Source organism: Melospiza melodia, chromosome 4 (assembly GCF_035770615.1).
Source record: "Melospiza melodia melodia isolate bMelMel2 chromosome 4, bMelMel2.pri, whole genome shotgun sequence".
Classification (NCBI taxonomy): Eukaryota; Metazoa; Chordata; class Aves; order Passeriformes; family Passerellidae; genus Melospiza; species Melospiza melodia.
In genome coordinates, this window is record NC_086197.1 from 81,587,491 (window position 1) to 81,609,523 (window position 22,033).

General features: G+C 42.0%; 1 protein-coding gene across 7 annotated transcripts in view; it reads left to right on the forward strand.

Moving 5' to 3' along the window:
* The first annotated feature begins 505 nt into the window (after positions 1–505).
* Positions 506–22,033, forward strand: part of PTPRZ1 (protein tyrosine phosphatase receptor type Z1) — a 132,885-nt gene continuing 111,357 nt past the window's right edge. For all 7 annotated transcript variants that reach the window (XM_063155350.1, XM_063155352.1, XM_063155351.1 and 4 more), the window contains exon 1: positions 506–691. In XM_063155350.1, the coding sequence (XP_063011420.1) occupies positions 634–691 (58 nt within the window). In that variant the 5' untranslated portion in view covers positions 506–633. The remainder of the gene's footprint in view (positions 692–22,033) is intronic.

A 22,033-nucleotide genomic window follows, 5' to 3' on the forward strand; every position in this document is an offset into this window, starting at 1 on the left:
ACTCACACACACACTCTCACACGTGCGCACCCACATAAACATATACACACACAAACACATATACACATACTCTCACATATCCACACTCTCACATACACAGACGCACACGCACACATACAGACTCTCACACACACTCACATATCCACACTCTCACACACACAATACACACACACACACTCGCATATCCACACACTCGCACACGCGCGCACACGTGCGCGCCCGCCCAGCGGAGCGCGGTCTCCGCCCCCCGTGCGCACACACATACCCGGCGCGCACACACACACACACGCACACACACACACGCATATCCACACGACACACGAACAGCCGCGACAGACACATCAAGCGGACAGCCGCGCACCCGCAGCCGCCCGGGCACGGCGCACAGCCCGCGCTCCCCCGCAGCCGCTGGCGGCCCCGCCATGCGCTGAGCGGAGCCGCGGCCCCGCCAGCTCCCAGCGCCGCCGATCCCGCCCGCGGCGTGGGGGCGGCCGCCGGGCGCGGTCGCGGCGCGGAGCCGGAGCCCCGCGAGGGAGAGGCGCAGCAGCCCGCGGAGGCCGGCGGGCGGGCAGGAGGCTGAGACAGCCGGACGGGCAGGCAGGCAGTCGGAAGGAGACGAGGGACGATTTGGACATGCTCATTCTCGGGAGCTTGGCTGCCTGCATCCAGCTCATCTGTATCATCAGAGTGGGTGAGTGATCTCTACATGAATTCATCTTCGGGCTTCGGAACAACTTTTCTCCCCGGGCTGCGGTGGGTTTTGGTCTCTCTGATCCCTTTTACACCGACATGCAGGCGCAGTCCGTGCCTGTTCCACACCGCGAAAAGACGCTGTCAACCCCACGGGTGGGAGCGTTTCTCCTGCTCCTTTACCTCAGCCGCCGGGCCCCGAGGATGCGCGGTACCCACGGCACCGCTGTGGCCGGCGCTGCTCCGAGCGGGGCTCGCCAGCCCGCGCTGCCCCGGCTGCCCAGCGTGCCCCGCCGAGCCCTGCCGGGGTCCGGCACCCGCGGGGAGGGACCGCGGGGGTGCGCCGGTGACAGGGCGAGAGAGAAAATCCGTGGCCAGCAGCGCTGATATCGATCATCTCCGGGGACGTGGGATGTGAGATGTTACTTTAAGGTCTCGCATGAACTGTTCGAAGAGAAGGGCATGGTGCAAAATTTCGCTTTTAAATGACTCGTTCTCCCTGAACGGGTAACGTCAGGGGTTGCCCTAAACCGTGCAAAATACGAGTCGGTCATTCACGTGGGACCCCGCATACAGAATATGGATTCATATATAGATGTCAGTAGGACTGCTTACATAACCAAATTCATTTTCAGCTCGTGCAGACCTATGCAACTGGAGTGCATCCTAAAAATCATGCCGTTCCCTGTTACATGATAAGATGGTTATTATAACTAGTGTGAGTCACTTAACGCTGTTAGAAGTGCTTCATCAAATAAACACTAACAGCTTTTGTGGTCGGGTTTGTATCCTGATGGATGGTCGTTTGGAATTTATAGGTTCTAATTAAATAGATTACTAGAAAATACCAGTTGGCTGCTTATATTTAAGTATGAGGAACTTGGGAGCTTGGGAGCCTTGTGTACAAAACCAGCCTTAGAATAGGTCTGCGGTGACAAAGTAGTCACTAACCTACATTTGTCACCCAATAGGTGGAGCTGCTTCTGAAACCATGCAGCTCTATAAACAAAGATCGGGGTTAGGTTTCACTTCTGATTTAGTACCAAGTTCTGCTAGTTAGGGAAAATTACTTTTTTTATTTTATGGGAAGAATATTTTTGCCTCTTCAGAAAATACTGTGGAATGATTTAACTATAAATGTCATGAATGTAACTGATTTTCAGTTAAAATATATCATATTCGTAAGGGCATTGATAACATTTTAATGTCACTTTTAAACTAACCTATTCCTAAAAATAGCACCTAAAAAAGGTGCTTACTTCAATTCTCTTACTTCAAATAATTCTCTTATACTATGGCAAAGAATGGTCCGTTATAAAACTTTTGATAAGTTTTAATAATGTCTTATATTGACAACCTGTTTCCTAAAATCAGATGTACTCCCAAGTCTGTTTAAACACAAAAAATTAGCAGGTGCTTTTACAGATATATGAAAATGTTTGAGAACAGATCAAGTATATGATAATATCATCATAATGTGATACAACTCAATTAAATTTTGGAAAGAACTTCCCTATTCAGGTGATCCTATCACACTGGAAGCAATGCAAGACATAAACATAATTTTGTAACCTTTTTTGTTCATTTGTTTTAAATAATTTCATTTAGCATCTTATTAGAAATAAGCTGGTTTTATGTAATATAATGTTGTACATATGTATGTTATATTAATGAATTTACAAGATCTGACAGGATGGAAAAAGGTTTTCTACTCACACTCAAGATTTAAGTGCAGCTACTTTTTGTTTCTCTAGACAGATGTACTATTGTTTTCAAACCTGACCTGGAGAGGACCCCCTTTCTAGATGTGATGGATTGATTTGGTTGCAGTGGTGCATCCTTCTGAAGACTGATGAGCTAGACTTGTCAGTGTGTTCAACACTATGATTGTTTCCAAGAATGAATAACCTCAACAGGCTATTAAATTGCTTTAATCAGATTTCATTTGAATATGTTCCTGTTGGATTACCTCTCTGTAGCAAATACGCTATTTTTTTTCATAAAATATAAAATAAATTATTGCATACCACAATGTATGGTTCCAAGGGTTTGGTGAGAGGGAAGAGCTGGATGGGACTGTCTGGCTCTTACCATTAAATATTTCTGATGCAGAAGAAGCGAGACCCAGGGCTCTGTGAATGGATTGGTGATGGAGAGCATGGCAATCTGCCTTTGCATTGTGGAGCCTCTGCTTATTAGTGTGAGGCTAGGCAACATGGAGATCCCAGCCTCATTTGCTTGTAGTTTCAAAAAATGTTGTTGAGTCCTTAGCTGGTCTGGTACAGAGCTTTATCAGTGGTTCTTTCCAGGGAATCTGGTTGGGAGATTTGCTATTGACATCGGGAGATTCATCAGGGAAATCTGTCTCATATGCGTCCAAAAAAGACAAGGCAGCCAAGTCAGCCTCGCTGTTAGAGCAGATGGAGGCAGAAAGTTCTGGGAATGACAAGACAGTGACAGTTCATTCTTTGCCTTACTGAAGAAATGCTTAGGAGCTTAATTCTAATATCCCTGCTGAGTTATGGACAGCACCTTCCTTCACAGTGCTACTGAGGCCAAGGAACTTGATTACATCAAGTACTGATGTAATTATTTATGGAGCAGGGCATTAGCTGAGTTCTCTCAGTGAGTGCTGTTCAGTGAAGTCCAGTGAAACCTGTGGAGTGAGATGCTCTTCAGCCACAAGAGCTCATAAGAAATCCTGTGCCATTGTTTGTGAACACAAACAATGTGTGGTTAGAGATTTCCTACTAAGTTCTTTCTTTTACTGAGATTAAAGGGAAAAAAACAACCCTGTATGGACAATTCACTTGGTTTTTTACATTTTTATTTTAAATGAGAAATTTATGAATCTGTAATCTTCAGCCTGCATGTACCTCAGACTGAAGCTACTCTTTGAAAATCTGCCCTGGCTTGATGATGTGTTCCATATAACCTGAAAGTCAATGAGGTGTGTCCTTTTTGTGCCTTTTGTTGCATTGTTCCTATGGAAATAATATCTGGAGCCTTTTCAATAAGTAGACTATTTATGAATCTGTGTAGGCAAGAAAATGTTCATAGAAAAAGGAACATATTTTAACAAATTAGACTGTAATTGTGGTTAAATTTGGGTAAAAGAAGTGTAAATATTTAGGCAAGAGTTAAAAATATTGCATGCTTTCTTTAGCAAAATGTATGGGTAATTTCCCCAAATAAAGTAAAAACTATCTCTAGAATTAGCTAATCTGCATTTTACTGCTGTCACTGTCCAGCCTCAGCCAGGGTTTTACCTCTCAAAATGCAGCTCATTAATCTATTAATTGCTTAATTGGTTGTGTCTCAGTTTAATTTCTCGCTATCTAGAAAAAATCTCTTATTTTTAGTTTGTTTCTGGCATCCCTGTGCCATGACTTTACGCACAAAGATGGTAATAATTCCCTAAATATTCTTATTTTTCTTACACAACTGACATCAGGGCAGTATTTCCAAGCTGTCGGGCAGCAAGCACCTCACTATCAACATGAAAGCAACTTCTCTGCACTCTTTACTGGAGGGCCACTATGAAAAATTATGAGACTCTGAAGCAGAGCATCCCTTTGGCTTCCCAAATCCAATCACACTTGGTGTTCATTCTCATGTCCACACGTTTGGATTAAGTAAGCCCTTAGACTGTTAAAGGACTGTGGGATCAGATCCTTCTTTTTTGCACTGATGTCTTATTTTGGAAATATTTTTGTAGACCAGTTATTTGGCACACTTAAAACTGAATTACATCACAGTAATATTAATGTGTATTACTTCAAATGCTTTAGCACATTTTATCTTAAGATTATATGTTCCTATGGATGATGATACATGTCTGTGGAGACATTTAATCCTGCCATATCTAACATATAAGAGCTAAAACAAAAACTGAGAATTTTAGAACTGATTTATTTTCTACTTTAACCACCTATGTTGTGGCCATATATATGTTATGCATTTTTTTACCATAGAGATTTATTTATATGTATCAAAATCTAAATATACAGTATGGATTTATTTTAGGGTCAAATTTTGGCAGGTATGAAAAGTGACAAAATTAATGGCATTTTAAAATTAATGTCAGTTTAGCCAAATATTTACTTAGCACACTAGTCATCTGTAGGACATACCTAAAATAGTTATGTAGTTTTCAACATGGAATCAATACAATTTATAAGGAGAGTTTTTTTCAACTGGATTTGGCCTCACTTCTTCTCTGAATTTACCCTTTTATCTGGATTCCTGGAGAGAAATGAAATAGTGTGTATAAAACTAAGATGTTAATCTTAAAATATTATCATTATAATGTGTATTGTAAATTAGGATGTTAATTTATGAAAATAGGCACTTGCCCATTTCTTAAGGAAGGCTATTCCCTAGATATACAGTGCTCATCATTTAAGTGGCCACTTCCCACTATGAGATCTCTAATTAGGAATTTAAGGGTGAACAGATTCTGTTCTTTCCCTGACAATTTCAATTCCTCTTCAAATGTGCTGTGCTTCTCAGTATTCCCCGTAGGGCCTGGAAGTCTGTGGCAGTTCCGGAGCCCCCAGCTCCCATTTAACAGCTCAGTTCTCACAGCTTCTTGCACCATTTATGTGGCTTTCCTGTACAAGACATCCTTTGGCTATTCAATAAGCTTCTTTTCCCATAAAGACAAAAGTTACCTTTCTGAATACATGTCAAGCCTTCTGTATTAGAAAGATGAATCTACAGGAAGAAAAGGACTTACAGTATTAAATAAACAAGATCCACTAAATGAAAGATAGCAAATATTTCAAAGAGGCTGGGACTATAAATGAAACTTGGCTCCTGCAGGTTGTTGAGGAGCTGTTGGCGGCAGAATACTTTTGTAGGAAGGTGTGGTGCAGGTTGCTTGTTGAATACAAATTACTGATGTTGGTCCATTCAGTCGTGAGGCTAAACTGGAAATAACTGGAAATTTTAGAAACAAGGTGAGGGTTTATTTGCATCACTGCCTGGTAATTATGGTGCTATCTGATAGAGGTGAAATAATAGACTTTTTAAGGAAAGCAGACAGTGTGTGAGAGTGTCAGATTATTCTAGATGAGGCAGGTCTCTCAAAAACTGCTATTGCCCCTATGTGGCTTTGGTTTTCATTCATCCATTGAAAGTGGTTATATTTCACCCTACAAATCAATATTTTTAATTACTGTTTGAAGACCCCAGGAGCTATTGTTTGAGTTAGCTAATTTCAGATCTCATTATTGTGGTGAAAGTCACAAGGATGGTGAAAGTGCCATCCTACATCTGCTCAGGAATGCTTGGCAATGGAACTAGGATGCCTGTGGAACTCAGGTGTCTCAACCCAAAATTTTAATAAAAATTTTCCCTGACTCAGCTTGTACCTTGATGGCTTCCAGGAAGTTTTCAGGCAGCTACAGTTCCTCTCCTGCATGTGCCTTACCTGACCTTATTGTGTGCATCTCAGCACCTCTTTCACTCCAAAGTTTCATTGGATCTGCATGCAAATGTCCTTTCAGGTGACTTTCCTGAACCTTAAGTCAGTAAGGCTTCCTTAAATATCTGCTGACAGAATCAGGTGTCTTGATCTGCGTTGCTGCTACTTGTGTTCAGGACAAAGGACAAGGTGGTGGCTGTGCCACCTTCTCATGTTGTAGCCCAGTCACTAAAGCCTTTTACCCAGACAGTCTAGAGAGCAGGCCTGATCTGAGATAAAGGGATTTGTACCATGTCTTCTGTCTCCAAACATTAGGCTTTGTCAAATCAGAAGACTTTTCATACTTCTTGTGTAATACGAAGCAATTAAGTTTATTTTTCTAAACTAAAAAAAAAAAAAAACAAAATTGAGAGGATTCTGGGCAAAATCTTAAAAGAAGGTTGCTAAGCAGTTGGAAACCACATCTATTTCAGGAGTTTTTGGAGCTGGAAATGGAACCTGGGAAAGTTTGCAAGAAAATTTTCCAGCATATAAGTTTGCCTTTTTCTCACTGTTCCTTAAGCATCCACTTCAGGCTTCTGAAGTAAGGACTCTGAATTAGTATGATGCTACAGCAAGACAGGAAGTTTGAGTTCTTATGCCTCCTCCTACTCAGTATTTCATTATCTACTTGCTGGATACAATGCATAAATCACTATCCCTGCCTTTTCTCTGGTTGTGCTCTGAAAAAGATCAGATTTTGCTCGTTTCTTTAATAGTTCCAGATACTTATTCAAAGAAGGGAACTCTAGGTTGCAGTTTTGAAAGACTAACCTCTCAAAGGTGAGCAAAGCTTGAATGTTTTTTCAGCAATTCAGCATTTTACATCAGCTGTCCTGGTCAGCTGGGTACCACTTGGGCAAGCCAGTTGCTTGTTACTGCACCTAATGCAGCGGAGCAGCCTGAACTTCAAGGCTCAGGAGCCTGCTGCTATTGCCTGGAATGGGTAATTCTCTTAAAGCCGTCTTGCACTTGAATTTTTTTCTAAGTCAAGGCTGTTGAATACAACTATTGCCCCACAGTTTCAGATTCAGCTGCTAAAAAATAGGCTAGATGTACTTTGGCCACTTGCCATATAAAAAGCACTATTTCCTTATCTAGAGTTTTCCAGCATCCAGTTAGACATACAAGGTGACATGTTTGGGTTTTTTTACTGTCCTTTATGTTTCACTAAATGTAAAGAATGTAGTTACTTTGAAATTTTCTCTGTGATATTGACATATTAAATATCCTACTGTGCAGGTAGCATTCAGCAACTTATATTTCTATATGAAGCTACTAGGACTTCTCACCTGACCAGTGAGAGATTTCATTTGAAGTTTTTAGGAGCACTATATCTGTTAGTAATTTGTCTGGGAATTGTCATCCTCCTTGCCAAAAACTTCTGCCAAATATTGGATTACCTGAAGGCTGAAATATAAAGTAGATAACATTTGAAAAGTTATCCATCTTCACTGCCTCATTTATCTGTTTGCTGAGGTAGGATAAAAGTAAAGCAGGGAAGAAGAGGTTAAATAGTAACATCAAAAGGGCAAATAAGAGACATTAAAAGCACTTTAACTGTGTTAAAATCATGTTACAAAAAATTGGTCTTCAAAATCCCATAAATTAAGAATGTTGTATAAAAATAAATCACATCAAATGTATCTTAGTGAAAGACAGAGTTTTGTAAATTCTGTAACAGAATGTAACAAAGAATTCCTGACTAATTTAAAATATTTTTGTCATGCTAAGTTCTTTAATTAGAACAGATTTTTTTTAATAAGCTATCCAAACCACGTGAAATATTTTCCTAAAGAAAATGGAAGGATTTATTGAATTCACTGAGATTTAGACTGGTTTGTATCATAATGCCTCAGAATACACTTTTCCAAAAATAATGCCATTTTTCAAAGCTTAAAAAAAATCCTTAAAAAAGATAAATCTGTGATGTTCTGCAGGGGCAGCATATACTGAAGAAACAGAAAGCTTTTTGAAAGCTACAGCAAATATTTTGAGGAAAAAATAAGCCTTTAAAATCAGCATTTTAAAAAAGACTTGATTCTTCAATTGCTTTATATGCTGAACTCCATAATTTAGCAGAAGTTCCCAAAAAGAAAAACATCTGCTTGCTGAGACTAAATAGCTAATGATCAGAGTAACAGCTGGCTTTATAAAAGGGACCTAACATTGCTCTGGGCAATTTTTCTTCTGGCTCCATCCCCAAACTGACCAACTGTTTTTGATCTATTTCTAGTCATTTAGAAAAGTCATTTAGTTTCAAGTGTATTCCAGTTAGTTCTTTCAGTACCTTTTGTTAAGTCTTATTCTGATAGGCATGTCTAAGTATGATTTCTAACAAATATGTCAGGCTGGGACTTCCTGAGTGGCCCAAGAGCCTGCTTCCAGCTTCTTGGAGCACTCCAGTTGGTTGTCTGTGATGTGCCATTCCAAATGGTGCACTGGCCACACAACCCATGCACCTGCCACTTGCACAGAGTTTGGGGAGAGTCTTGTGTGATCTGTGCCTACCTCTTTCTTCAAAGCTTTGAGTTTTGGTCACTACCTTTGCATTTCATCTATCTTGCAATGTTGCAGAAAAACTGACTTTCTGTTGGTTTTGGGTTTTTTTCTAACACACTTGAAGTTTGTGTTAAAAAAATGAGAGAAGGTTTTAGAACACCTATACAAGTTTTAGGGTAGCACTAACACAAACCCAAATGACTGTATACTGGCAATGTGAAAATTTATACTGAAAACTCAGAAAAGGTTCCTAATCATGGGAGTGGGACAACAGGAGTGTGGCACATCCCTGAGGACATGGCAAAGCAGTTCACACAGGCAGGGCAGGCAGGGCTGCAGGTTTCCTCCTGCTAGTGGGGTTTTTAGTTTGTTGTTTGTTGTGTTTTGTTAGTTGGTTGGTTTTGGATTTTTTGTTAGTTATGGTTTTTACACGATGAACAACTGCAGTTTGTAAAAATGTGCATAACAAAACAGAACCCTCCAAAAAGGATCCATCTGTCCAGACCCTTGTCTGTGGCGGAGTGTTTGAGCCTGTCTGTGGTGCCAGGGGGCATTGCAGGAGAAGCCTGCCTGAGGTGTGAACAGGTGAATGATCTCCTTTCACTGGTGGCTGAGTTTAGGGAGGAGGCTGAAAGACTAAGGTGTAATAGAGAAATTTAAAGAGAAATAGATGGGTGGAGTTCAGCCCTTCCATCCTTGAGGGAGGTCCACCAGGAGTCGGAGGACTCCCATGCCTCCCACTGTCAGGCAGTAGAACACCTTGTGGATGGAGGGGATTGGAAACAGGTCCCTACTCTGGAGGTAATAAAACCAACCCAGGTGCCACTTCAGAATAGGTATGAGCTCCTGAATCCAGAGGGTCAGCCAGATGATGGAGAAGAAAATTATCTGCCCAGTGAGCCTCCCAATTATGCTTCAATCTCTAACATCAAAAAGAAAAGAAGGGTGGTTGTAGTGGGTGACTCCCTTCTGAAAGGAGCAGGGGGCCCCATATGTCGAGGGTCTGCTGCTTCCCTGGGGTCAGGTTATTGGATATTACCAAGAGACTCCCTGGGCTGATTCAATCCTCTGATTATTGCCCACTGCTGAAACTCCAGGCTGGCAGTGATGAGATTGAAAAGAGGAGCATCAGGGCAATTAAAAGGGATTTTAGGGCACTGGGTGAAGTGGTTGATAGGGCAGGAGCACAGGTAGTGTTCTGCTCAGTCCCTTTGGCGGCAGAGAAAAACTATGAAAGGAATAGGACAGCTCACATTATCAACAAGTGGCTCAAGGATCAGTGTCATAAGCGGACTTTTGTGTTCTTTGATCGTGGGGCAACTTTTTTGGCACCTGGCCTGCTGGAACTGGATGGGCTCCATCTCTCTGTTAAGGGCAGAAGGATTTTAGCTCATAAACTGGTGGAACTCATTGAGAGGGCTTTAAACTAGGTTTGAAGGGGAAAGGAGATGCAGCTGGGCTGTCTGGAAGCAAGCCCAAGGGTGGTAAGCCTGGTTTAGGGGTGAAATCAGTAGCCCAGCTGAGGTGTGTGCATACCAATGCATGCAGGGTGAAAAACAAGAGGAGCTGGAAGCCATGGTCACCATCACAGAAATATGGTGGGATGACTCACATAGCTGTTGTGCTGTACTGGATGGCTACAAGCTCTTCAGGACAGACAGGAAAAGGAGAAGAGTTGGAGGGGTAGCCCTTTATTTAGGGGGATTTTGATGCCATGGGTATTAAAACTGGACGGAGTGCCTATGGGTGAGAATTAAGGGGAAGGCCAACAAGGCTGGCATGCTGCTGGGAGTTTGTAATCGTCCACCCAACCAGGAAGAAGTGGATAGCTTATTCCATATGGTGGAGAGTGCTGAAGAATGTTTCAGGATCACCAGTCCTTGATTCTTGTTGGTGACTTTAATCTACCAGACATCTGCTGGGAACTTAATGCAGCAAAAAATAGGCAGTCCAGGAAGTTCTTAGGGTGTGAGGAGGACACCTTTTTGTTACAGCTGGTGAGTGAACCCACCAGGGGAGGGACAACAAATAGAGATGGGCTGATGGGAGATGTTGTGGTTGGAGACCACTTGGCATAGTGATCATGAAATTACAGAGTTCTCAATATTTAGTGAAATCAGGAGGAAGATCAATAAGATTTTTACATTGGACTTCTGGAGGGCAGACTTTGGCCTATTTAGGAGACTTATTCAGAGTTCCTTGGGAAGCAGCCCTTAGAAACAAAGGAGTCCAGGAAAGGTGGGCATGCTTCAAAATAGAGATCTTGAGGGCACAGGAGCAGACTGTCCCTGTGTGCTGAAAGATGAGTTGATGAGGCAAACGTCCAGCCTGGATGGGCAGTGAGGTTTCAAAGGAACTTAGGAATAAAAAAAGGGTGTATTGTCTTTGGAAGGAGGGTCAGGTCTCTCAGGAAGTATTTAAGGTGACTCCTAGGGCATGTAGGAAAAAAAATCAGAGAGGCTCAAGCTCAGTTTGAACTTAATTTGGAAACTTTTGTAAAGGATAATAAAAAATGTTTATATAAATATATTAATGGTAAAAGGAAGGGTAAGACCAGCCTTTGTTTTCTACTGGATGGGAGGGAACTGGAGGTGAGAAGGCAGAAGTGCTTAACACCTTCTTTGCATCAGTGTTTAGTGGGAAGATGGCTTGTCCTCAGGACAGCTGTCCTCCTGGGTTGGTGGATGGTGCCAGGGAGCAGAATGGTCCCCCTGTTATCCAAGAGGAGGCAGGCAGAGAACTGCTGAGATGCTTGGATGTTCATAAATTTATGGGCCCAGATGGGATCCATCCCAGGGTGATGAGGAAGCTGGCAGATGAGCTTGCAAAGCCACTCTCCATCATTTACCAACAGTCCTGGCTCACTGGTGAGGTTCAAGGTGACTGGAAGCTGGCCGGTGTGACGACCATTCACAAAAGGTGTGGGAAGGAGGATCCTGTTAATTATAGGCCAATTAGCCTGGTCTCAGTACTGGGTAAGGTTATGGAACAGTTTATACTGAGTGTAATCACACAGCACTTACAGGATGGCCAGGGTATCAGACGCAGCCAGCATGGTGGGTTTAGGAGGGGTAGGTCGTGTTTGACCAACCTGATCTCCTTTTCTGACCAAGTGACCCACCCGGTGGATGCAGGGAAGGCTGTGGATGTTGTCTGGACTTCAGCAAGGCCTTTGACACTGTCTCCCACAGCACACTCCTGGAAAAGCTGCAGCCCAGAGCTTGGACAGGAACACTCTGTGCTGGGTTAGGAACTGGCTGGATGGCCAGAGGGTGCTGGTGAATGGTGCTGCAGCCAGCTGGGGGCCAGTCACCAGGGGTGTCCCTCAGGGGTCTGTGCTGGGGCCTGTTCTGTTCAATATTTTTGTTGATGACATGGATGAGGGTATTAAGTCTTTCATCGTAAATTTGCAGATGACACTGAGCTGGGAGCGTGTGTTGATCTGTTGCAGGGTACAATGGCTCTGCAGAGAGACCTGGAACAGTTGCATGGATGGGCAGATGAAGTTTAATAAGTGCAAGTGCCAAGTCCTGCATTTTGGCCACAATAACCCCCTGTAATGTTATAGGCTGGGGACGGTGTGTCTGGGCAGTGCCCAGACAGAAAGGGACCTGGGGGTGCTGGTTAACAGCAGGTGAACATGAGCCAGCAGTGTGCCCAGGTGGCCAAGAAGGCCAAGGGCATCCTGGCCAGTATCAGGAATGGTGTGGCCAGCAGGAGCAGGGAGGTCATCCTTCCCCTGTACTCAGCACTGGTGAGGCAGCACCTCGAGTGCTGTGTCCAGTTCTGGCCCCTTCCCTCCTTTGGGAAGGACCTTGAGATGCTGGAGCACATCCAGAGGAGGTGACAAGGCTGGAGAGGGGCTGGGAACACAAACCCTGTCAGGAAACACTGAGGGAGCTGGGGGTGTTAGTCTGGGGAAAAGGAGACTCAGGGGTTGCCTCATCACTGTCTGCAACTCCCTGAAAGGTGGCTGTAGCCAGGTGGGGTTGGTCTCTTTCTCCAGGCAGCAGCTGACAGAATGAGAGGACACAGTCTCAAGCTGTGCCAAGGGAAATATAGGTTGGATATTAGGAAAAAGTTATTTACAGAAAGAGTGATAAAGTTCTGGAATGGCCTGCCCAGGGAGGTGGTGGAGTCTGGACTCACCATCCCTGGGTGTGTTTTAAAAAAGAGTGGATGTGGCACTCAGTGCCGTGGTTTAGTTGAGGTGTTAGGGCATGGGTTGGACTCTATAAGCTTGAAGGTGTCTTCCAATCTAGTGATTCTGTGATTACAATAGTGGAATCCTGAAAAATGTTTCCAATGTGGGAGCAAAAGGCCAACCTATTTTTCTGGTGTTTTTTACTTTCTTTTTAATTGTAGAGTACTAGGTTTTTTATAAGAGCCCGTGGCACCTGAAGCAGGAGAGAGCCCTGTCAATGATCTAGGAGTTCCTGTCAGTGAGCAGCACAGCACAGTTTCAAACTGTGCAAAAAAAAGCAGAGTTCATCTGGCTGTGCCAACCAGCTGCCCACCAAAACAACATAAACCAGTCATTCCTCGTGATGGACTGGTACATTTGTAAGCTGAGGTACTGAGTGCTCATTTAGCATCTCAAGTACCTCTCAGCATTTCAAAATACGTACAGTAAAAGAAAGAAAAATATAAATAGGAGGCTATATATCATAAATACAATATAAAACCATGGGACTTAAAAATTTACATTTTGAGTTTGATTATTGTGTTTTGAGGCTGTTGACCATTTGCTATTTTAAATACGATTACTTGTAGAAGTACAAAGTAAGAAACCTCCTTTAAAGGAAAGTTTTGAAATTGCTCATGTGGTTGTGTGACATCAGGGGCTAGAGGTAGAATTAAAATATTAGCCAAATCTTGGAGATCTGGCATTGTTCTCACTCCTACACCTGATACAACCATAGGAGATTTCAGTTTGTTTTATTTCAGTGTCAGATTTTGCATTGGCTGAATTCTGAGAGTATTCTCAGGCTCATCTGCCCATTGCTCATTAATCCTCTCCACATCCACCTCTCATATTCTCGTATAAGTGGTTTGGCCTCTCTGTCAGCCCCATTTCTCGTTACATGCACATTTTGCCAAAGAAACAGGCAGTTACATGGTAGTTTACTCATGTAAAATTACTCCAGCAGCTTTGTCAGGGTTCTGCTTGACTGGTTTCTGCACTCCTTTTAAAGCATAATTCTTACATACCTGATGTAATTCTTTTCCCTTGTTTGTTCCTCCTCCTTTATTTGGCATGAAGAAAAAGGGATTTCTGTTTTGCTTAGTGCTTTCTCTGTATAATTAAAAATTAAGGAAACGTAAATCAATATGTATTAGAACTAACCAAACATTGGTTAAAAATGTGAATCCCTTATTTTGTTTCTCTTTAAGTTTTATTTTTTGCACTGTTGCCTAATCAGCTTCAAAGGTTTATTTTTTGGTATGTCTTTATGAGAGACAGAAAAGATTTCTGTGTTTAGAAGTTCTGTATGTATTTGACCAGTGTCAAGACAGTATTACATTCAAGACAATTCATTCAGGAATACTTAAACTAGAAATTATTCTTTTAATCCATTAGTGAAAAATACCTCCATGAAAAATTCCTAAAGATTATGCAAAGATATCCTTTAATCTGAGTCTTTTTCAGTATTTTCTGTTTTTTGCTATCCACAGTGGGATTTTTAATGCATGAATGAGCAGACAAAGTATGTTTCCATGTGGCAGTAGTCATCTCTGTCTGTATGGGACGTTCCAAACTTTTTGTGTGAGTGGCAAGACTGTAACACAAAATCTTCTAATGATTTATCTGAGCAGTGGCTGTCCTCGTGAAAACAGGGTTTAGATTAGATATTATAAAAAATGTCTTCTCTGAAAGGGTGGTCAGGCATTGAAACAGGCTGCCCAGGGTAGTTGTGGAGTCACTGTCCCTGGAAGTGTTGATAAAAAACATGTGGAGGTGGCACTAGGGGATGTGATAAAGTGATGGACTTCATGGCTGGACTTGATCAGCTTAGAGGTCTTTTCCAGCCTTAAGGATTCTGTGATTCTGTGAAAAATGACAGCAGGAACAGATATGCCCTATTGTTAGGAATATGAGTGAATCTTACATGACCTGATTAGCTTTTGCAACTATATGTTTGCTGTAGAAAAAGAGATTCAGCATGGTAAAACATATTGCAAGTGCACTTTAGAGCAGATTAAAAATATCCTTATTGCCCTGCTGAATGGAAGAAGACAGGTTCAGCTAAATCTGCTGAAGGTAATAAGACAGTGATGAAAAAGAAATAGTTTCAGGTTATGTGTAGTCAAGTGAAATACAGGAAAATGTATACGGAGCAACCAGAAAATCAAGTCCTGTTTTTGGTGAATAAGGTAATATGAGGTAATCAGCTTTTTCTAATACGATCTACGTGTTCTATCACAATTGTAAAGAGTGCATTTGAACAAAACTGTAATACAGGTTTTCATGGTTTGCTTCATTAGTTAAATAATTCCTTGGATGTGCAAGAGCTTTTCAAAACACATGTAGCCCTGAAATCTGCTGTTCACTTGAAAGAAACAGGAAATTCAACCTACTCTGAGTATGATTAAATCAAAGAGATTTCATCATCTTGCAGTGGAACTCAAAATGCTAGGTGTGCATAGACTGGGACTCACAGCAGCCAGCATGCACTTTACTGGGATATGCAAGCTTGGGTGGCAAAATAAAGATCAGTGTAGATAGCAAAATGTGAAAAGAATAACTAACTGGGATATGCCTCTCAGGGACACATATTGGGAATAATTATGCTGACACATCTTGTTTAGTTGGCTAGATACATGGAATTCTCAACTGTTGATCTTACTACCCCTAAACCAGCTATATGATGCTGATACTGGACACTTTGCATCATCATCTAATAATACAATATTTGCCAAAGAAACGGGAGATGGCAATCCTAAACACTTCCCACATCCTGGGATTTGAACCACAGCTGTGGAGGGCAATGTGCTCCACAGTATGACAGGGCACAGCAGCTGGGGATGTGTACACTGCTGATGTGTACCAGGCTGAAGGTGGGAACTGTAGAGAAGTTTGAAAGAGAAAGCCTAACTATGCAGTCCAATGGGTAGGATAAGGGGGTTTAGTGCATCATTTCCAAGTGCTAGACTAGATCTTTGCCCTCCCTTCTTCACTGCAGCCCTGCTGCCCTGCTCCAGAGCAGCAGCTGCTGCTGTATGTGAGCAGCAAATCCCAAGCAGCAAATCCCTGGTCTCTTCCTTCTGCTGTGGCTCCCTACCATCTCCCCCTGTACACCCCCACAGCACTGTCACTCTGTGGCTGCAGTAGGGATCTGTCTATGGAATGGACACCACAGATGTGCATTTGGCAGCCTGTACTGCTGGAAGGGCTGCTCTGCAATGGGCAGTGGGCAGGAAAGTACATTCTGTAGCTTGGTTCAAAGCCTTGGGTCAGCAGTTGGCCCATGCTGGGTTGTGTCTGTCATAAAAGTAGTGATACATAGAATTTCAGATGCTGTCTCTTATCTAGCTGCTATCCAGTGTAAAACCAGCAGGATTTCTATTGTCTCCTGTAGTTTTGAAACCTGATGAAGAATGTTGCTGTTATCCCCTGGTCAGGTGCTCAGTCTGGTACTTATCTAGGTCTTCTGGGTATCTCTGAATAGTCACCTGCTTACCCTGCACCCATGAAGTCCCTGCATCTTTCGGTCTTGGATCAGGTGCTGATTTGTTTGTGTTGCAGAAGGTGAACCAGTTAGACACAAAAGTGCATTGTAACTCTCCCAGAAAAGTGTGTAGCTGTACCATTAGTCTGTGTAAGAAGCGTTTGCACACCCCTGTTGGAATAACAGGAGGTTTTTCTGCCACAGGCAGGTATGGCAGCTGAATGAGCAACTGTGCAGTGCCCTGGAAGAAAATACAGCATGTGCTCCTTTTTGTAGCAAATCAGGTGCTTTAGATGGCATAGAGACAACAGATGCATTTCCTCAGTGAGTCACTGAGTTTCCCTAAAGCCCTGCATCTCCAAGGCTTTCAGCTGAGGTGAAGCACGTTATGCTGCTCCCAGTACAGTCAAACCTTGAAGGCTTAGTCAAACCTATAATTAATTAATGCTTGTGTTAGGCTTAGAAGATATCTCACTAGATGAGCACTAAATCTGTTGCTAATGATTTTAAATCTATGAAGCAACTTCCTAAAACCCTTTGAAATTGGCAATTATAATGTTCTGTCTTACATGGGAAAGCTTTGATCACTCCAAAGCAGGAAATAAATGCATGACTTGAACTGGAGAGATTCAGTGACAGAACAGCAGCAAACTGTGAAGTACAGTGGCACGGCAGAGAGCCAGAAGAAGATTTGCTGTTGCTCCTTCCAAAACTCAATTTGAAGTCATTTCAGTATTTCTGTGTTGCATAAATGACTGTGAAAGTCCTAGGAGGTCTGCAGTTGCATGTGCTTACAGTCTGAAGATAAAACTTAATTGAAGAATTTTTGCTTTCATGTCTTGTTCATTTTTTTAAAATTCCTATGCAATTACAAGGCTGTACATTCTGACACAGCTCTAGAAGTGAACCTAATGAAAATCTCACTTGTTCTGTCACAGGTGCTTAAATGTGATTTTTTAAAAAAGGTGTTAAATATGTGTGAAAGCCTGTTGTTTTCTGTTCAACAGCAGGAATAATTTGCAGAGAAACTAACTAAACTAACTAGCTCCAGTCTAGAAGCTTCATTTTTGCTGTGGTGTTTTCTGAGAGAGAGCTATCTTCTGTGCTTGACTAATGCTTATTGTGGCTTTAGCAATGCCATCCACCAAACTATTTTCCTAACTTTTTCAATCTTTAATGAAATCATTAAAATTAAGCAGGTTCTTAGGTATAAAACAGTCTGGTATTTGCTTGTAAACTTTTTACTCTTCCTCAAATAACTCAGTTATTAATGTGTAGAAGAGAGAAAATAAGAATATTTTAAGAAAATAAAAATGCATTCTAAAAAGACTGCTTTTAAGGATGTATGGGGTCTTTTTAAGCTACTGTACTGCTGTTACCTGCATATAATAAGTACCTGTTGGAGGCATCTTAAGAAACATTTTACTTACTATGATTAATTGCATAATAAATCCTCCCTAGTGGCTGTTTGATTAAGTGAAAAATACTGCAAGTTGCTTCTTGAAAGAGCAAAAATTATTGTAATGGAATATAAATTTACATCCAAGTAGAATGAGGGGGAAAAGCCTCTCTCTCTAATTGTTCATAAGCTTTCCACTGAGGGATTAAATGTCAGCACTGTGCCTATTGATGCAGTACTAGTACACTTCAGACATTTTACAAACATTTGGGAAATTTATAACTGGTTATTGGAAATAAAGCTATTTAAAATACACTATGTATTTATTTCATTGCATGCAATATATTTATTTCATTGCATGCACAGATGAATCCTTTAACTGGGCTTTTATTTGTGTTGGATATTTATAATAAAAATGAGATCTCAGGTTAAACTGACATGTGGACATGCTGTGTAATCAGGGAATTGCTACCATTTATTATTTGTGTATTGACAACATTTACATGCACCTGTCAGTGACCAGGGTTTCATTGCATAAGGTACCATGTGAACACAGAGCAGTAGTACGACCCCTGCTCTAAGGAATTTAGAAATAAAATAACTTACAGAAAGAGAAGCTGAGAGGACAGAGAAAATGGGTGTTACTGTGAAGAAAAAGTCCTATATTAGTATAAAAAGCAGTTGAGTTGATGAAGCAGCAATTTGCCATCTTTTCTAGCTGTTCCTGTGAGTACCAGTTTTCAAAGAGGTGTTGAAGGGGTCTCTCTCAGTTCTACATCTCTAAGGTAGAGGTAGTAATGCTCAAAGGTATTTTGGGTAAACCATGAGTATGTTCACATTTCTGAAACTCTTTCAAGAGTAAAAAGGTTGGCTTGAAGTCCCAGGTGACAGGGCAGTGTCCCACTGTGAGGAGGTTGTGCAGGGAGCCTCTGCAGCCTCTGAGCACCAAGGCACGTGTGGAGGCAGCTCCTTTTGCAGGTCCCTGGTGTCCTGGTGTCCCTCCCATGCTGTGTCAGCCCCAGGCAGCACTTTGAGGTGAGGAGAAGCATTCACCTGGAGACCTGCTGTATCCTGATGGTTCAGTAGGAAGCTGAAAATCATGAGACCTTGGAACTGAACCTGGCAGTATCAACTCAAGCATGTCATTTTACCTTCTTTGCTTGTTTGCCTTCTGCAAAGCTGAGATGATAAAAGCTGAGATCCTTTCTGACATTGGTTCAGGAACAAAATACTGCATATGTACAAGGTGCAGACATAGTACAGTGTGCACATGGTCATGGGAGCAGCTGAGGTGTGCTGCTTTGGGTGAGAAAGGGAGCACTTCCAGCCTGTGCACAGCCTTCCTAATGGTGTGTGACTTCACTTAGGGGAGACTGCATGGACATTTAAACCTGAACACATGAGTCAAAACAGCTGATCTGAACATTTATCTTGTGGTGGATTGTCTCTGATCGTAATCCTAAATGGGGGTTCTCACCCTGTGTGACCTGCTGCTACCCAGAAACTATGGGCTCCAACAAGATCTCATACCTCATGGTCCCTGAATGTCAGCATGGAGAAATGTGGGAGTATCAGGTAAGCATTTGCTGTGTAAAACAAAGCTCTAACATCTCACAAAAGGGACAATTGTACTGAATGGGGATGCCCCTGATGTTATTTCATCTAATTGCTGTGTTCGTATGAAACATGGTAGTACACTGAAGCACACTGAAAGTTTGATTTTCCTCCTGTGTAGCAGTCAGTAAAGCTTGGGTTCATGTGTCATGTTTGATGATAATAAAAATAATGATGCTCTTTAACCTGTGTGATTTTTCTTCATGTGTCATTCTCCATGCTACAAAGGTAGCATGTGAGCACAGGTAGAGAGAAGGATGGTGGCTGTTGGCAGCAGTTTCCCATTAGCTGCCACTTCAGTTCCACAAGGTCTTGCAACCCCCATTTTTCAGGTGGTCCCTGGTGCTAAATGAATGGGTACAGCTTTTCACTCTTATGCCCTCCATTCTGCCTCCTCATGGGTCACCCTGCCTGCCTCTGTGTTTGCTGCCAGTTGCCACACTGCAGTGTCCTGACACATTCCTGTCTGCAGTTCTGGCTTCAGGGAGGTGATGCTCTGTACCCATTAGTTACTTGTACTTCAGAAATAAATGTTGACTTCTAAGTTGTTACCATAAGGCCAAATACTGACATAGGCAGAAGTTTTAAATTGCACAGGTGCAGTGGATAAAATACTACATTTCTTTGTATTCTCTCTCCAAAACCAGCATATGTTAAAAAATTAATTGAAGGACCATTCCAGATTTCTGATGTCTTCTGGCAAATGATATCTTGTGAGGGGAAAGACAGTAAGAAAAGTGGTGAGTCCTATTAATAAGAGGAAGAGACTTAATGGTAGTTGGCAGAATCTTTAGTCTTTTCCAGTTTGTGGAAATCCCAGAGAGATTGAGAGAGTAAATGAAAGAAATGCATGGCAAAGGGAAAAAAAAAAAAAAAAAAAAGAAAGGGAAAGGGAGAATCCGGAAGAAGGCAGTGAGGAAGAGAGGGCGAAATGAAGGAGGAGTAGTGATGGGTTTAGGGAAGGAAGAGACACCACCCCCTGCCCACTCACCTGCACTTCCACACTGCCTTGGCCTTTGAGGTTGGCCTTCAGCCCCTCCTCTCTTCTCCCTCCTCACAGGGAACCCCATGTACTCCCATTCCCCTCCTTCTCTTTCCAGCTCCACATCTGGATGTGAACCAGATTCCCTCCAGAAAATCCTACTCTTCTAGAACAGTTCTTGTCTGAGGGTATGAGGGAATATTGCAAAGCAGATTCTGGGTAATTGCCACTCACTGCCTGTGGCAAGCATCCATATCTGACATTATCATATAAATTCTACTTGTGCTACATACAGTGTCAATGCAGCTCAAGTTCTGTGGATTTACTGGCAATATTACAAGTAAATTATTGAAACAGTTGTTAAACAGTGAGTGTTGACAGTACTGTTCAGGCTGTAATGACCATTGTAATCTAAAAACTTCCAAGGAGCTTTATTGTTTTATTGTTTTCAAAGAGAAATGTGTGTTCTTGGGCTGAAAGGTAATTTGGTTGGAGTAATACATTTCATTTATAATGAATACATCCTAAACTAATGCTGCCTTCTTGAACATTATGTAAACCCAGGATTTGAGGGTAAAACTCACTTCCTAAGGATGGCACATTGCTGCCTCTATGGACAGGACATTGGTCTGTCTTACAGATTAAACAAGGAATACTGGTTTTCACCAAAATGTATAGACCTTTGGTAGTAACTCTTTGTGAAGAAACATTTGAAAGAGAGTTAAAAGCCTTGGACTTGTAAGGACCATGTTGGGAAGAGTTTTGGCATGCAACAGGGAACAGACAGGCTGTCATCGCAGTAAGTTCTGTAAATTTTTTTCAGGGAAACAATATTTAGAAATAAGTTTCAGCTAAATCACACAATTATTTTAATTGGAGAAAACAGCTCTAAATTCTTTTTGATGAAATAACTGCAATGAGTACTATTTTAAGAATCCACCCAAGGCTCTAGTCATGAAAGAACATGTGCTTGACTGGGTTGCATTCACTCTGTAAAATAAAACTGATGTTCTACTTGCAGCTCTAAAGAGAAAATCTCCATTTGTTTTCCTCCATGCCAGAATTCCATGATGGCTCTGATGAGTATACTAGTTTTCCATGGGAAAAAAATCAAAAGAGAAAAAAGCTGTAATTACCTATGGAAAACCAAAATTAATAAAGAAAGAAATTGTCAGGAGAAAAGGCATACTAGTGAAAATCTTGATTAAAAAAAATTCTTCTGCTCAGTTCTAAAGTGCGTTCATAGCATTTTATGAATGCTGTGTTAGGTGTTAATATTTTCTGATGTACTTTGTACAACAAATAAGTTTCTAAAGCAGGGCAATATTGGGGTGCTGTGGTTTAACCCCAGCCAGCACTAAGCCCCAGGCAGACACTTGCTCACTCCCCCATCAGCAGGATCATGGAGAGGATCAGAAGGATACAAGTGAGAAAGGTCATGGGTTGAGATAAAGAGAAACTAATAAGGAAAGCAAAAGCCCTACTCACAAGTGAGGTTAAAAATGGAATTTTTCCCACCTTTCCCATGGGCTGGTAAATGTTCAGCCATCCCCAGGAGAGCAGGGCTCTGTCATACATAATGGTAACTTGGGAAAACAAATGCCATCACTTCAAACATTCCTCCCTTCTTTCTTCTCCACTTGGTGTACTGAGCATGGTGTCGTAGGGTCTGGAACATCCCTTTGGTCAGCTGGGATCACCTGCTCTGA